The sequence below is a fragment of the Drosophila innubila genome (assembly GCF_004354385.1).
Source record: "Drosophila innubila isolate TH190305 chromosome 2L unlocalized genomic scaffold, UK_Dinn_1.0 4_B_2L, whole genome shotgun sequence".
Classification (NCBI taxonomy): domain Eukaryota; kingdom Metazoa; phylum Arthropoda; class Insecta; order Diptera; family Drosophilidae; genus Drosophila; species Drosophila innubila.
The window spans coordinates 15804185-15823016 of NW_022995372.1; the positions used below are offsets into that span (position 1 = coordinate 15804185).

At 37.0% G+C, this 18832-nt stretch overlaps 1 protein-coding gene across 1 annotated transcript; it reads right to left on the reverse strand.

The window, feature by feature from the left end:
• Positions 1–16: 16 nt before the first annotated feature.
• Positions 17–18586, reverse strand: LOC117779641 (SUN domain-containing ossification factor). The gene is made up of 6 exons (XM_034615907.1): positions 18281–18586; positions 17536–18198; positions 5300–5484; positions 3276–5236; positions 1608–2268; positions 17–1324 (listed from the first exon to the last, which is right to left on the reverse strand). The coding sequence occupies exons 1-6, from the start codon at positions 18331–18333 to the stop codon at positions 588–590; spliced, it is 4260 nt and encodes a 1419-aa protein (XP_034471798.1). The 5' UTR covers positions 18334–18586; the 3' UTR covers positions 17–587.
• Positions 18587–18832: the final 246 nt, after the last annotated feature.

The window sequence follows — 18832 nt, forward strand, 5'->3', positions numbered from 1 at the left end:
ATTGCTAATAACAAACTATGCGGCAAAGGCATTTTAATTGTATTCTTTATCGATTATACTTACAAACTAAATCATTAGAATTGAACATAAGTTTTGGAATATTAAGTTAATGTTATTTACCTTGCGTAAAAGTAAAGAGTAATTGTTTATATACATAGATACAAGCAGCGAGCACATGAATTAACTAAACTAAAAAAGCATAGATAGGTTCTGTATATTTAAATTGACAGTCTGTTGCATTTTGCTGCAACGCTAAGGAACTCTTGGGAGAAACGAAATGAAGCTGGCATTTAGTATAGTGTGCCTAATTGCACATTCAAAATTGACGCATTAAATGTTCCAATTATTGGCATTTATAAAACTAGATTTTCTATGTCAATATATTAATGTGCAATTAAGCGAATTATACGGTAATTAGCTCGGTTGTTTTTACAATTTTTGGAGTCTTTAATTTTACAATTGTTTTTATAACTATGAAGACAACATCGGGCAAGTTGCCAAGGCCTAAACGTTGGCATGAAATGATGAAACTAATTAGTTAATCAATTACTTATATGAAATTAAGCACACTGGGCAAACGAACGAAATCAAAAGACTTTGCGGAAAATATTGTTAAACGCACGCTGCTTCTTCTTCGTTGTGGATGAGGTGGTGCTGGCGCCACTACTGCTACTGCTGCCGGCGTTGGCAGCGCTGCTCTTGCCATTGTGTCTACTCTCTTCCGAGGAGAGTATCGCCTCTCCCAGTATTCGAAAAGAGTTTTGCGATGTGTTGTATGGAAAGTTAATTTCCGACAGTGACGAGCTGTCCAGACTGGCATTCGTCGAGACGGACACACTTGGTCCCATCAACTGCTTTGATTGCTTCTCGTTCCGTTTGAGGCGATACCATTCCCAGGAGGTTGCCTCATGGGCCGAATGACTGCCCTTGACACCGCCAATGCCGTTGAAGGTGCCTCCCTTGTTTTTGCTCCTGCTAAATGGTGACTTGAAGAACGCCGGCGACGAAACGCGACGAGATTTCTTTACTGTCTGTGCCTTGTCAGTCTTGCCGTCCACTGCGTCTACAATCTGGTAGCCCGACGGGCCATCGGGCATAAATTCGTTGTAGGCCAAGTCAGTGTTGGGTATAAAATTGCACAGATCCTCGTCGTCAAGTATGAGACTCTCGTCAAAGTCGCTCTGCGCACTCTCCTCCACTTGGCCGCCTTGTGTGAAATTCGCTGGCGCGGATTCCTGACGCTTCAGCTCCTGTTGCTGCAACGGCTGAGACTGCGACTTCTTCTTGGGCACCTTCGGCGGCAGCTTGCTGCTCTTCAGAGTCTCTGTAAAAAAATTAAATGAATACTTGCATAAGTTTAATGACTCGACTTATTTAAATTCTATATATATTTTCTAATATTAATGAAAACGATCTTTCCTAATTTATTTATAATTCTTAGGAAAATTTCCCGATTTATGCTGCATTTTCTAATTCCAAATTTGAGATATTTTTATTTTTTCATTTTTAAGTTCTGCCAAAAATATTCTGAATTCGTTTGAGGTAAATGAAAACCCAGGTCTCTTCTAGTTTATTAAATGTGTCCTGCTTGTTGCCACATGACTTACCGACATCGAAGAACTTGTCCAACTGTTCATGTGCGGAGTCCAGGCTCGCCTGCTTCAATCCTTTGCGTCGGTGCAGAGATGCTCTTGAGTTGAACATGCTGGCGGCAATGTTGTTGTTGCTGCCATAGCAGACGGAGATTTTACGCTGTCTGCCGCTGTCGGCACTTGTGACTTGGCTTGGTTCCACCACGGATATATCTCCCGAGCCATTCATTATGAGCATGGCCTCTTCACTGGGTCGACGTTTTCCACCCGGTGACTGCTCCACAAATTGTTCATAGGATTTTCGTCGACTTAGATTTTGTTTGTTTAATCCTGGCGACGGCTGTGGATGAAACTGCTGCTGTGTCTGACGGCGCAGCTTGCGATAGTAGACAGTGCCCAGGACGAGCATGAGAAAGATGCAGGTGCCCACAATGATGACGACCAGGATGCAGGCCTGCACCTGGTAGGTGAGAGCACGCACCTCGCCAGCCAGCTCGGCACTCTGTTGTATATATAGCTGCTCCTGTTCCATATAGCGACGACTCTGATCCTCCAAGGTGCGCACCGTTAGCGTCTGTTGCGTAAGCGTCTGCTGCAGTTCCTCCACTTGCTTCTTGTAACGACGCGAGAGTTCCTCTAGATATTGTCCCGACAGCGACATATTACGTTCGAGTGCCTGTAGAAGACAGAATGGGAGAATTATTATTAGGACAACTGTTTACCCGGGTTTCTATGACGTGGCCAAGAACAACAACAAGACCAACAACAGCTAAAACCACCACCTCATTGCGAAAATCAGCCAAAATCAAAAACTGTTACAAGGATAAACTATGTATGTATCTAAAAGAAGGTGCGGCGGCATTGGTAGCTAGACAAGTTACCGGTAATGAGGCTACATCACGCAAGCTGGCATTGGCGAAACGGAGTGGTAACTATACGAATACTAAATGTCCTTACAAATGCGAAAATCAGGAACTGTAATAATTGTTATTTTTATCTTTCGATTTTTTATCAATTAGTTAGTTAGTCAAAATAAGTGTAAAAAATAATTCTTGTATTTTTCAGAATTTGTTGTCTGTAAAATTTTGGCTTGGCTTTCTATAAGGTACTACATATAAATCATTCACATATATTGGGAAAGAAAGATAATGCAATTTTAACGAGCAAACGAACTATCTATTCGATCTATTCGTTAAACTTATTGGGTCTCAATTCCAAATTTTAGTTCGGTTGTCTTCACTGATTATCTGAATCATGGGGCTTATAATGGTTATGCCAGTTACATAAGAGGAAGAGTATACAACTGCATGTTATTCTAATTGTGTGGGCGTTTGCCTTATGCAATTTTGTTGTTATTTGTCGTCGGGACAACGTAGCACAAGCGATAGTTGAGTTTCTAGGCCCTGTACTTAAAAAATACACAGGGTATTCCGGGCTTGTCAAGGGGAAATTGTGTCTCACAGACTCTATAATGATTATGTATTAGTAATTCGCATTAGCAGTCGTCTGTCTGTTCCGAAATTTTAGACTATAAGAGCTAGAGGAACCAAAACTTGGTATATATTACATTATATGTATTATTTGGCATGTCGAAATGTTTTCATTAACAATATTTTTATTCATCATTATCTTTTGTTTCAAACATTAAATACAGGGTCTATCACAGTGGGGTTTGACACTCACCTTGATGCGATTCGATAGTCTGATGAAAACACTCTCGGATTGTGCGCCATGCGTTAGTTTTGGCTGTAAATTGATGCCTCCTCCTCCTCCAGCTACTGCATTGGCGGTGCCTCCCAAATTCGAGTTGCCATTGACGACAGCTGCAGCGGCTGCCGCGGCACCACCGCCAGCTGTTATGGATGCCACCGTGGTGGTCAGCAGACTGTCTATGTTGTCCCAGTTGGCCAGATGACTATCATCCATTCCGTTGCCACTCCCAAGTAAATCCCCATTGATGGTATCAGTTGTCATTGTGTTGAGATTGACCTCCACATCGGTGGCCTCAACGGGAGTTGCAGGTGTGTGCACAGGTGGCTCGGGGACCAGAGGAGTGCCTAATGTGATCACCTCCGGTGTGCCGCTTGGTACATTAAATATATTCACATCCGCCGGAGTGGGCGCCACCGTGGAGGCATCTGTGGGTTGTGTCTCCGCACTGGTTGCAGCTTCAGCATTCTCCGTCGTTGTAGACGTTTCCAGAGATAGCTTTTCCAAGCTGGATGTGATTTCCAGCAGAGATTCGTTGGGCACTTGATGAACTATAGCCTCGCCTGCTGCTTCCACTGAGGGATCTGGTGTGGTTACATTCTCCACGTGTTGTTCAACCACGTCGAGATTCTGCTGCTGATCTTGAGGCACCACTGGATGCACAATACTCGTGAACTCGGCTTGTAAAATCTTACACATGGCGCCCACATGCTCCGCGGGCAACAAGCTCAAAAAGAAGCTCTGCCGCTTGTCCATGCCGCTTGTGGCCGGTGGCCCCATCCTCGCCAGACCCAGACTGATGTCATAGTCTGTCTGACAAACACGAGTTTGCAGCAGGTGGGGGCGCAATTGTGGCAGAGAGAGAAGCAACTGCAGCTGCTGAGATTGGCAAGAAAGCAGGTTGTTAATGCGCTCCACAATGGTGCTGTTGCACTTGGAGCAGCTGTAGATGCCGGTGGCAGGAGTCCGACAGAGTATCGAGTCTGTGGACCAGCGTAGAGCTTTTGTTGGCTTCACCAGCACCTGGGCGGCCTTCTTGACCATCTGCATGACGGCATCGGAGGCGCTTTGAAAGATGTTGCCACCGCCTGCATTGTTGTTGCCCGGAGAAGTCTTGTGCGCCTGCTCCTGTCCAGCAAAGTCATCATCAAAGTCATCCAATTCGTCGCTGTGACGAATCTCCGTTTCAAAGGCCTCAAACTCCGAGGTACCAAAGACACGAAACAACGAAATTGGACAAAAGTGCTCCTTGGAGTAGTGTGAATGTATATCGACACGAACAAATTTTCCAAATAAATGAGGATGCAGCTCAAAGGTCTGCACCGTTCTCTTGTCCTCCGCCGCAAAGCGACCCACATTGCTCCAATCGCGTGTTGGAAAACGCTTCGAAACGGCAACAGTGAAGTTCCTAGGTGACGAGCTGAACAGCTCAAAGTTGGCCAACTCCACTTTTTGGGCCTGGACAGCCTCGCAGAGCTCGACAACGAACCAAATGCGACTGCCACATGTGCTGAGCATGTATTCATCACTCGAGTGACTCAACACAGCTCCCGTATTTGTGGCATCCGCATTCGAGGCAATTATTTTGGCGCCACAATCTGGTGAGGCATAATTCTTGGCGCGCAGCTTCAACGATGGAAGTTTGCCATTCCCGTTCCCAGTTGCATTTCTCCGTTGCGCCGAATTGTTGACAACCTGCTGCTCCAGCTCCATGGCCTGCTCCCGACTCGCCTCCGCCTCCATTTGCTTTTGTGCCCACTCCGAGAAGACGGGCATCGGCACTTCCTCGACTGTCTCATTGCTGCCTGCGGCGACCTCCGACTCGGAACTCGACGCGACTCCATTGCTGGTCACATTGGCATCCTCAGTAGCGTTTGATTCAGTCGTTGACATGGCTTCTAATTCAATTCCTCCACCTGGATCGTTGATGTCATCTATTTGGGACAATTAAATAGAGTTAAATATTTTGCAAGAGTGATTATGCAATCTCTATTCACCTTTCTGTGCCACCTTCTTGACACCCACTGACGGCTGCTCCTCTTGTTCCCTCACGCTCTTGTTACTTGCTCTAGGAGGCGCCTCCTGCAGCATAATCGCATCTAGACTCTCCTTAACAGGCTCCAGCTGCAGTGGCAACTCAGTCACCGTGACGCTCGGCAGCTCCGTAATGATCTCAGAAAAGCTATAAAGAAATAAATGTAATATACAATTAATTTTAAATCTAAAAAAATATATTTTTAAATTTTCTATAAAACATTATAAATTGTCTTGTTAAAGTATGTTTATTATTGATTATTTTGTTTATAACTTTATTACATTTTTTTTTATTTCTGTATTACTATTTTATGTCAATATCTATTTCCGCTTCCTCAATTTAATAACTATTGGAGCAAGAGACTCCAAATTTGCTGAACAGTCGCTTTTTATTCTAAATATTCAACATTTTGTTAACTTTACCATACCCACAGTTTTTGAAAATACACCACTGTTTATTTGATTGTATACATTTCTTTTGATTATTGTCAATCATTCCAGTTATGAATATTTCAAGTTTTCAAACTATGTGTGCGCCTAAATGTATGCAGTAATTTCGATACACTTGGAGTATTCAAATTAATTATGAATTTCTTAAATTTTATTAATTCAGTATTTTATTTATTTACTATGTTTTTTATTTTTATTAATTACTAAATAATGTATTCCAGATTATCTCACCTCATAAACACTGTTGATATGGCTATGATTTGAGAAAACCATACGATCCAGAAGAATATCAAAAACATAGTTAGATTCGTTCTCAGTTTCTTCAACTCACAACAAATACATCGTACAATGCATTGCATCAGCATTTTGTTATCTCTTGTAGCAATTCTAAATTTTATATTTCAGTTATTGACGCATTAAGATATAATTTAAATTTATTATCTGCGACCTCTTTCTCGAATAACAACAAAGATACTGAATATTCAACGTGTGTTCAATGCTTAAATATCACAACAACAGCTGTGACCGAATGCAGATACATACATATATCTGCCTTTAGAAACGCTTTCCTACAGCTCTATTGACACCTTACTACTTGAAAGTGGAGCTATAAATAGAGTTACTGGAGACTTACTATACACGAAGTTGCTAACCGCGTGGAAGTGATTCAAAGTCTGACTAAATAATAATAAGAAAAGATTAAGTGTGGGTTTAAAACTATAGCGAAAGATTGAATAATAATAAGACTGTGCGACTTATATATACCCTGTATACTGAGTTCAACACTTGCACACTTGTACTAATAAAAAAACAGTTTCTAAAACTAGGAATATAAGTAGAAAATATTTAATTTTTGAAATAAAACAGCTTTAACAGAAGCATAAAAAAATGTATACAAATATAAGTGGTCCTACAGTCTAGACTCTCTAGTTAAAAAAAAAATTATTTATTAGACGTTCTTAGGGAAAAGTTCAAAAATTAAAATATTGGTTCTAAAAAATTATAATTTCACCTTAAAATTTGCGAGAGAAACACGACATTTTTTATCACTGTAAAAATTTTTCTTTTTTCTTTTTGTTATAAATTAAAACTTTAGATTAATAATACAAATTGAAATTATAAGTGACCATTTTTGAACAAGATTCTTGAAAAGTATTTTAAGACAGGTCAGATGAGGAAAACCTGTTTAAAATTTGTTTTTATGTAAAAATATATTATGTATATATATGTATAACCCCAATATATTTAAGCGGAAAAACCTTTCCGAAGACTACAAGCGATGCATCTACAACATTCTGAGCCAGGTAATTTGACAAACACAAGCTGAGAAACTTGTTTAAGTAGAAAACGCCAATCACACAAAAAATGTTTCAAAAAGTCACGAAAAAACACTCGTCGACGTTATTGAACACAACATTGTAGACATTTTTATTGCATAATAAAAAGCGTTTTCAGTTGCGGAGTTTAAGGGCTCAAAACTGTGGAGTTAATTAGACGAACTTGCAATGGGTAACTGTAAACTGCGCTAATTTTAACGCCCCCAACTCTGACGATCACAAAAGAAAGTATATCAAATGGACACCTCGACTAAAAACGAAACGAAAAGTGTTAAGTGTGTCCAAGTTAATGGAAGTGGCAGTTGCAACCATTTCCGTGTTGCACTTACTTTAACAAAAGTCTTATGCAAGAATTCTATAATAATGTTGAAGTCATGTCAACAACAACGCCCACAAAACTCAAATAGTATTCCCACCTGGCTGGCATATTTATGACTTGTCACAGCCTGCATCAAAAACCGAAAACCAAAAATGAAAATCTGTCTGGGCCAACAGGCAACATGGTTATTATTATGACTCGAAGTTGGCTGGGACCTCGTTTCGTTTACAACTTCAAGTTTGGCAGGAATTCAGGAATTTCTGGCTTTTTCATTTGAATAAGTTAACCACATGAGAAATGATATTCATGTTGGTCGTTGTAACGTGTGCCAGCTGAAGTTATCTTTATAATATAAAAGATATACCCTGTAAAAAGGTTAGACTTTTAATAATTAAGTTAATTTGATTGTCGTCTTTCGTCCTGTTACTATAAAAGATCTTTAACAGTCCAATTCTCTGCTATTTTGATAAGGAACTTGAATTTTAGTGAATTTTAATTGAGCAGAGGGTATCTTCTAGGCGATCAAACTTGTTTATCTTACTTATCCTTGTTATAACCGTGTTTAAGAGTGAAATAGTATTCATATAATGTTCGATTGATTGTTAATCAGGGTAAACTTGTTTTAAAATTATAATTTAATATTTTCTGACTAAGAGATATCCTGTAGTCAGTTATGCTCTGCTTTCAATTATGTTTAATATCTATCTAAATTTCTTAGAAAAACTCGTTGTAAAATTAAACTTTAATAATGTCTGACCATGAAATATTTTGTAGTCAGCTATACCCTGCTTCGCTTTATCAAATTTACATATAATCTTTATCGAAATCATTTAGGATACAATTATAATTCCATAATACAAGTTATCCTGTAGTCCAGGAATTTTTAATATAACGCAATAACGCATTATCTTAATATACTACAATCTGTTTCTGAATCCTTTCGCTTATTTAGGATATTAAAATTCATGTTTATTTTCAAACATTATGTAAAAGGCTATAATGTAAATAAAATTGGCATTATTACGGCAGAATATATATACACGTATGATAAGTCGTAATATTCTTTGTCATTGCACTGAAATTTCGCACGCATTTTATTTTCGAAAATTGTCTATAGAATCTCGTAGATCTTTTTGCAGATACAACAACGACAAAATAATTTTATGTAGGCGTTGAAAATTTCCGCACCCCAACCGTAATAACCCGCTCTTTGTATTTAATATTTAGTATGCAGTTTTAAATTGTTGTTGTCACATTTGCACAGTTTAAAATAGGCTAAAAATAATGATGGTCGTCGCTTTGTTAATTGTTGGGCAAACGAAATTACACATCTAAAGACTTAATAGCCATTCATCCGGTGCGAAGATCAATAAGCCGGCAAAACCGAAGCTAAAACCGATCCATATTGTATCAATAACCGTACCGGGACATTAAAGCGTGCTAATAAATATTGCTTTGGCAAACAAATCCATTTTTCTGGTGGCGCTGGATAAATTGCAATTAAGCGCTATTATTAATATTTGTTGAATAACAAAACATGCGAAAGCACTTTGGCGACAACGAGCCAATGCCAAATCGGGAAATGGCTAAGCAGCTACTATAGAGTCTAGACCTGGTTCAAAGTATAAAGTCGTTAGAGATAATCATACTAAAGGACCTCAGGACTAACATTTCAATTACTTTGTATTATGGAGTCAAGTGCACTGCGGGCACAACACAACACTGGCTTAACAGTATAAGGATAAGGATATATTTTGATTTCTTAAAACTCTTATTGATTGGATTGTTCGATATTTATAGACGACGCGCTTCGCGGACCCTTCGAGCCAGCGTGCGAAGCGCACGATCGCACCACTGGAAATCGAAATGGGAACTGAACGGATTACGACTCACCTCTAATAATTGTGGTCCAAGTGTGCAGAAAATTCCGCCATATGTCGTGGAGAGCGAGACACAAACGCACACATACACAGAGAGCGACACACACACACCGACTCACACACACTCGTAGTCCGGCATTGAAACTCATACATAACGAGAAAGCTATAGCTATCAGTGTTGCCGGTACAGCTTTTCCCCGTCAAATCTGGCTTTTTGCGAGAAAAAAATTGACAGCATCGGGCAGAGAAAAAGCTGGCTTTGTTTTAATAATATGTTTCGCATTTTCCCGCTGTTTTTATCATTATAATAATAAATACAATCAAGTAATTCCTTGAGAAAATATATAAGTCAGAGGTTTTCAGAGAGAACCTTAGGCAACTACAATAAAATAAGAAAAAAAAACTATAAAAAAAACACTAAATAATAAATGTAATATACATTCCAACATCAAAATAAGTGTCTTTGACTCCACACTTAAATAATGAAGTGCGCGAGAAAACTGCAAATTATTGATAATTTATTCAACAAAATTTATAAAGGCAGAGTCGTAACAGCTATGTTTTTTATTTTAAGAATCAATGTAAAACAGATTGTATTTTTACTTTTATTAAATAAGTTCCCATTTAAAAATAATGATCAGTTTATTCGATTTTTAGTCCATCAATTGAGCTTCTTTCCGATTTATCTGCTCACTTTATTTAGATTTTTGGTTTGCTACTCAAAAGATGGTAACTCTGATAGCTTTATGCACGCGCTCACACTTATGCACACACAGGTGGAAAGAGAACGTCTCACCTCACAGCGGTACTCGTAGCTGCTGAGCAGCATCAATACAACATTACTGCAATGCACTTGCAACTGCAACTGCAACGACGAAAACGACGACAACAACGACGACGGCGACGTGTCGAAAACATCGCACGCCGACTGTCGACTGCACTTTGCCGGTAAACTTGTCGCACAGCTTTGACTTTACTATATGAGCGTGTGTGTGCGAGTGTGTGTGTGTGCGAGTATGTGTGTGTGCACATGTGTTGTGCTGTTGTTTTTAGTGTTTGTGTTGTTGTTATTGCTGCTGATGCTAGACATGCCAAATTGATAACAAGCCAAGTCATAGAGACGAAACTTTCACACTCTGTAAGCCTTTAAAGTTAACCGATATGTAACATGGACAGCAGAGAAGTTGTACTTGATAGATCAATTGAAGGATTAAGTTCAGTAGTTCAGGTGCTTGAATCAGTTTTGAGGTGAACGAACGCATCTTTTAGTTAGTTCAATGAGATGAATTTATTTATTTAACATTAGATAAACGCAGCCGACAATAATAATAATTGCAATTTTCAAAAATGCAAAACAATTATTATTACATTTTATTATTATTAAATTTAAATCTTAAAAATATATTTAAAAACAATTAATTAATTATTTACAATTTTGGAAATTGTCAGCTACTTTATTTGATTTTTTTGGTTGAACTGTTTTACATCCAGCTTAAAATAAATAAATAATGTGTAGTGGAAACACATTCTACTTATTTTAGGTTCATATCTTTGCACTCGACCAAAACAGACTTTCGATTTGTATTACTTCAATATTTATCTCATTAGAATATTCCAAAATCTCAATTGGTTTTTTTTTTAGGTATATTGAAGTTATTTAAATATCTGAATACTATTTAAATAATTTCCTGAAATAGTCGAATTTCTAGATGAAGTATTTTCCGAAATATTTCACGTTTTGCAGCTATAAAAAAGCTAAGCGTAATGAAATGTCAGTAAAGTAAGTACTTATACGGATTTTTAACTAGTTCGATTCAAGTTTCAATTGAACGATAAACGAACTTAACGAATGATGAACCATAAAAGGTAATTTGTACGTACAGGTGTTTAGTTTAATGAGTTAATGAAATGAGCTAACGAACAGTACAAAATGTATATTTGCAAATAAAATCGAATAATAAAAATTGGATAAATATAATACATTTTTTTACTGAACTATAGTGTATCGAGGAGTCTTAGTACGCTATGGAAATGACACTGGTATATAACTCAAACTGAAACGCCCAAGTTATGTTGAAAACAAGACAGATGAACAGCTCCATCTCTTTGACTCTTTATTATGTGCATTTTTGTGGGCCTCGCTTGTTGAACTCCTGGAGCACACAGCTGCTTGGGCATAAGGCGTCGGAAATGGTTTAGCCCCCGCAATAATTCAGAAGGCGGCACATTTAAGGTGCCGGAGGCAAATTTATGCCAAAGTCCACATACATCTGTGCACGCGAATTTAGAGCGTGGGTCCACAGATCAAAGATAGTAAAACAGTTGTCTAGGAGAGTACAGCTAATAACTAAGCTCCTGGATGTGACAGGTTATCAAGCAAATTACGAAATAAAAACGATATCCAAAGATCAATCGATTTTTTGATAGAACAAACAAGTATGATTTAAAAAAAAAAATCAATTACGATACAAACTGCCTGGCTGGATGGATTAAACAAAATATTAATTTTTTTAATTTATTAATTTTGGATCTTAGTTTTCATCTTATTAAAAAAAATCTAAATTATAATTAAATCATGGAATCAAACCGAACCAAGTTTCGGTTTCGGTACGATTCGAAACAACTATTTCGGTAAAAGGTCCATTTTTGGTTTCGGTATTAGTACCGGTCCAAATAACAAAATTATTTAAAAATGTTAAGGAGATCTTTTAAAAAGAAGTTGATTTAAGATTGAAACTTGAGTATCAAAATTTTTAATTCTTAGAAAACTCATGGGAGAATCTTTTCGAACGAATTAGATTAAATTCGAATGCAGAAGGAATTTCGGGGCCATACCATGATCAAAATAAGATTTTGTTTGAATATCGGTTTAGTTTTGACAAAGTTATGAAAGTTTGAAACTGTTCACATTTTTCGACTTAGCAGTATTTTAACTCAACATTTTTATGAATACAGGGTATGAGCACAATATAAATAAATATTAAAATGCATAATTGCAAGTGCAACAGAAAGTGAAATTGTGGCTCATATATCTGCGCACCCGGCAGACAAATTCCAAGTCACAGCAAATAAAGCCTATAAAGCCGATTGGCAATTTGCCTACCGCCTGCAACTCGTGGTAAAGATTAGTGGACACCGCCAATCATTCAGCGCCTTTGAAGACTATCTATATTTCTTTATTTATTTTTTCTTTTAATTTGTTTAGCGAAGTCGGGAACTCCTTTAGTGCGTTGTTAAAGTTACAAAAGGTTACCGCGGGCCGAAAGTGCCAATCGAATTGCCAGCTGATGTTTCACCTGCTTCGACACCGACTTCGAATTAAACTCCTCGATACCTCGATACCTCGACTCTCCATCGAAAGATAAACACTTGTAATGCGAAAGTGTTTTGATGCCACAGCGCTTACACAATGAGCAAAAAACAACAAAACAAGCATACACACTAGCTGCTAAGTGCTTAAAGCCAGCTAACTGCGAAGTTGGCCAAGTCAAAGCTCTAAGCTGCAGAAGGCGTTTAAAAAAGAAAACGCTTGCTTTGAGCTTGAAATAAAGCCTAAAGATAATGCTCAAAACGGAAATAAAACAGGGTTTACAGTCGCTTTATCCCCAGAGATTCCTCATCAAAATCTAAAAGTTGTTATACAGTCAAGAGTTTTTGACAAGCAGCTACTCTAAAAAAAAATGTCTAAAATAATACCGATTATTAACGATACGTATTCCTAGGCATTTTAATAGAGTTTAAAAAATATCAATGTAACAATTGATACCCTTTAACATAATTTATATTATGTTATTTATAAATTGGTTCATTACAACATTGTCTACAACAACTATCATCGTTTTACACTTGTTTTCGTTATCAAAGAAAATGCACATCTGTTATCTTAAAAACATAATTAATGCTTAACTTCCATATCAATTATAAAAGTAGTTTTGTTAATCATGAAAAAAGCATCTTACTAATCTATTACGGTATTTTATAACTGATTACAGGGTATCTTACCAGTCAAACAAAACAGCCTACGCATAACGCCAAGGTGTTGCCCAAGCGTCTGGTATTTTTTTTACCAGATAGACAATAATTAATTAGTGGAAAAATGCCGGCAAAAAGGAAAAAAATAAAGCGTATAGGAAAAAAAGCAACAATGGCAGTAGGAAAACCGGCTTTTCAAAATGTTTGCGTTTAATGGACAGGCAGGCGCCTACATTGCATTGAGAGGAATGGAGAGGAGAAACAAAACAAAACGAAATGCAATGAAGTGAAGGCGTTTGACAAGCCCACGATACGCAGACTAATCGATGCGGCTACACGAGATCAGTGATCGGGCGATCAACGATCAACGATCGGGCGATCAATGTGATTAAATTGATTAAGCAAAGTCAATGAGCGGCCGCTCACAATCAATTAACTATTTGGACATTGAGATGAAATGAAACGTAACGAAACGGCCAGGACCGTGCGAGTACACGTATTTGGATAAGATCATTAAATATATATATATATATATATATTTTTGGTTTTAAAGTGAATCGTTGTCCGCAGTTGCCATTATCTGGCACACACCACACTTGTCTTGACTTGGCCTAATCATTTGCATAAGCGCCGGCAATCGCTTCTGTCCCGAGATACGAGTAGTTTTCTCATATGTTTATGTTGCCTATGATCGTTTGATAGCAATGTCATGTTGTACATGATTATGGCTTTTTGCCAAGTTTGATTACAGTAACAAGATCATGATGCATTTTCGAAAGCCTAAATTGCAATATACTTTGATTCGCAGAGTCCTTACACATTCGCTGAAAGTGAAAGTAAACGATCATCATCAACATGATCATCATGATCGTTGAGGCAGCCGATCACCTGCCATGTGTGAAATGTCTAGAGGGGATTGGGAGACTGTGATACTGATGCTGATGCTTGGCTGCCTCGTTGATTCTGATAGCAAAAAAAAAATAAATAAATAAATATATATACGAGGGTTGCTCAAAATGTCTTTAACAAATTTAACTTTTTGATTGATCGCTTTTATTTTACATTGTAGTCCTTTTTTTGAATCTTAAAATTGTGCTCTGCGCTTCTGCAGCATTTTTAAGCCATTGAAAAAGTTGGGGAAGGTGCTTTATATAGGTATTCTGTTTTGAAGATGATCTCACAGTTTGTCAAAAATCTTCTACTCATTAGAACTTTTTTTTCAAGCCAACTTTTTGATCTAAAACCTAAAACATGGATCTAATACATATATTTTTTGTTTTAACAATTCCTCTCACTCTTATTCGTCGTTAGTTTAAGACCATAATATGGTCATATCATATCGTGATGCAATTAATCGATCATTTCTGGAATACAATCCAAAATCTGTTGAACAGACGATGTTATAATAGGCTATGCAAAGTTTTGTTTTTCAACTAACAAGACAAAACTAAGATTATTTCAATTTTACAAACAAAATTTTGTATTTTGTACATAAAAACTAAAGCATAAAATAAATTTCAATTAATATTTGTAATCAATTTTGAAAAATATTATACTTATATACATATGAAAAAAAAAAAAAACAAATGGTCATAGGATTTGTAAAGACTTATTGCACAACCCTCTCACATGCACAGTTTTATCGCCTTACTCCTGGCAAAATGGAAAGTACATTTCAATTGATAAAGCTATTTGCCACGAAGTAGGAGTAGGTGTAGGAGTTAAAGTTGCAGTCTGAGCCACAGGCAGCACATGATGTCCAGTCAAATCAAACTGAAATCACACTTTAATTTGCTCCCATTTAGCACTTTTACCGAATAACATCAACAACAAAAACAACAACAGCTATAATATCAGCAACAATGTTATTGTCATTTTGAAAAATGTTGTGTAAAGCATTTTAAGGATCAGGCGATCTGGCGAGTAGGCGATCATTGATCGACTTTTGGCGTTGGCGTTTAACTCCCACCGAGTTGTTGTTGGCTCGTAAATAAGAAAATATCCCAAACCTAAAACATGGATCTAATACATATATTTTTTGTTTTAACAATTCCTCTCACTCTTATTCGTCGTTAGTTTAAGACCATAATATGGTCATATCATATCGTGATGCAATTAATCGATCATTTCTGGAATACAATCCAAAATCTGTTGAACAGACGATGTTATAATAGGCTATGCAAAGTTTTGTTTTCAACTAACAAGACAAAACTAAGATTATTTCAATTTTACAAACAAAATTTTGTATTTTGTACATAAAAGCTAAAGCATAAAATAAATTTCAATTAATATTTGTAATCAATTTTGAAAAAGATTATACTTATATACATATGAAAAATATTCATTTTAAAATAAGCAAATGGTCATAGGATTTGTAAAGACTTATTGCACAACCCTCTCACATGCACAGTTTTATCGCCTTACTCCTGGCAAAATGGAAAGTACATTTCAATTGATAAAGCTATTTGCCACGAAGTAGGAGTAGGTGTAGGAGTTAAAGTTGCAGTCTGAGCCACAGGCAGCACATGATGTCCAGTCAAATCAAACTGAAATCACACTTTAATTTGCTCCCATTTAGCACTTTTACCGAATAACATCAACAACAAAAACAACAACAGCTATAATATCAGCAACAATGTTATTGTCATTTTGAAAAATGTTGTGTAAAGCCTTTTAAGGATCAGGCGATCTGGCGAGCAGGCGATCATTGATCGACTTTTGGCGTTGGCGTTTAACTCCCACCGAGTTGTTGTTGGCTCGTAAATAAGAAAATATCCCAGCCTGACGCAGTATTTTTTTTCTTTCTTTCTTACTGTCTGTTTTGGTTGTAGTTGTTGTTTTGTTTTTTTTTTTTGAATGAATTGGCCACCAATAGATAGCCCAGACAGCTGGATAGACCCCAAAGAGACGACTTGACTGCCAAGGCATTTAGAAAGTCGCCGCTCACACGCCGCCGTTTAAAAGTCAAGGAAAATAAATTGAAAACTGTAAAGCAAATTACCGGCAAAATGCATTGTGACAAGACTTGGCGTGGGTGTTTTTTGTTGTTAGTATTCGTCCCACCATTTCACCCATTTCCCCCCCTTATTCGCCACACATTCGCTTGGGGATCTGTTTAGCTATGTATATTGCTCATAAAGCCTCTGGTCGTACAGCCAACACGCAACTACATAATTACCTATCCAATAAATATTTCATTATTCCATTTTCAACCTTCCACATTGCCGTTTTCCTTATTCCCTCGTTAATCTTAAATATCATCAGTCCATTTCATTACTCAAATATTTCACCTGTTATTTGAAATTTTCGGTAGTATTTTTACCAACTTTTCATAACCTTGCAGAGAGTATAATAACTTTAACTGTCAAATTTTATTTATTTTTTTATAAATTATACTTAAAAAATATTAATGAGCACAGGGTATAAATATCTAACAATGCTTGAGCGGATTTATCTCTTGGCTTTTAAAATATTTACCTGGATAAACTCAATTGCCTATTTTTTATACCATGCAGTTGTCAAAATATTAATTTTTTATTAAATAATTATTTTCACCAATATTATTTTTGTTTTGCAGATACAATCTATATAAAATCTTCGGAACGATGGCTAATTTGTAGCATTTGCCCCTTTTTGTTGTAATAAATTTTACTTATTAAAAAATTAACTAAATAGGCTACGAAATGTCATAAAATTTGTGTGTTATAATTATTTTTTAATAATTAAAGACTAAAGTTCTATCGAAGTAAAACACACCAAATCCAAGTTAAAATAAAGCAACAGTCTGCTAGGGTATTTTATCTTCGGCACGCTGAAAGAGCATATTCTTTCATTCCCTTATCTAAATAATACTATTATAGGGGTCCTATACAAATTTTATTCATAGGCAGTTAACAAAGATTGCATAGTTATTTATAGTTAAAGCGAAGTGTAGAAAACTTTTTCTAGAGTCGAGAAACAATAAAATAATCTTCCTCACTCTCAATTTCCTCTCAGAGAACACTTTGTCACGTATAAGTTCAAATAAATTTGTCGCACGACACGTAAAATTTGCTATTAAACAACTCTAAAGATAATAACTATTATGAGTTTGAGTTTGTTTTATTATGAATGCGAAATACTTGTATGCATACTTGTTGACATAACTCTGTAAGGGAGGAATCGACCGGCGGGGAAATTCCACATGCTACATATACTTAGATATATTAAAAGTAATGTTGAAAGATGAAAAAAAAACCCACCTTTCTTGTTGTTGTCGTTGCTGCTGTTGGGGAACTTTCTTTGGTATCATCGCATCGTCAACAAACTCAGATTGCTGTGATTGCTCTAATTGATTTACATCTGCATTAGTTTTTGTTGTATAAATATTATGATTAATTTTGTTATTCAACTGATTTTTTGGCACTTTAGCGGTCGCTTCATTATTTTCGGCATTATTATTTTTTTCACTGTCAGGCACTACACTAATATGTTCATTATTGTTATTATTATTATTGATATTTACATTAGACGACGGCAACACATTCAAATTCACTGACGTGTCTTTTAAATCGGCCGGTTTTGTATTTGTTGTTGTCGTTGTGGTTTTTACACTAGTTCTTGGCGCCAGCACAACGTTATCTACCTCTTGAGGTGTTGTTGTTGTTGCCGTCGCCGATGTTGCAGGCGCCTCCTCTTCTGATGCAATTCCTTTACTTATTTTGTAATCATTTAACAAGTTAGGCACTTTTTCATTGCTGTCTCCTTTTTCATTGCCTGCTGCTGCCAAAGGGTCTAGGGGCATCCGCGATTGCACCGCTGCCATCTGCTCACCAGCTGCAGCTGCATTTGCCTTCCCCGCAGCTGCAGCATTTACTGAAAACTCATCTGTCGCGGCAGCGATGTCGTACAGCCAGAAACAGCAGCTGTAAGTGGAATGGCAAACAAGAAAAGTGAGTGCTGGGCTAAACGCACACTTATTGAGACAGTCTTGGTTTTGTATCTTACCTAAGTATTAGATTTATGTACATAAAGCGCACCAAATGCAATCTAATTCGCATTCTTATATTATCCAGAGCGAACGGCCGACGCGAAACTATACAAAAATATTTCAAGAGTAGGCGTTTTGCGAATCGCGGCGCGACGACGTTTTAATTGGCATGCCCGATCTTGTTAAATCAATTTGATTTCATGTGCGCAAGTACCATTCGCTCACGAACGAAATGGTGCGCACTTTAGGACTATGCCCAAAACGTTCATACTGTATTGATTTAAAAAATAATAAATAAATGCTGCTACTGTCACAGCGAAAAAACAAAATTATAACTAGAGATGTCTGATGCACGATAACAGTATCCGGTACTCGCTCCAGTACTACCATTCGAGGTATTCCATGACATCGCTTAAAATTATCGATATATCTCTGATTATCGAGCGAGCAAAACGAACAAACTGATAAAAAATGGAAATTTTAAAATTTTAAAAACAATGTAAAAATTTGAAATAACATAATATTAAGGTTAACATTTTAATAAAGGTTTGAGGCTTTTCATCAAAAGA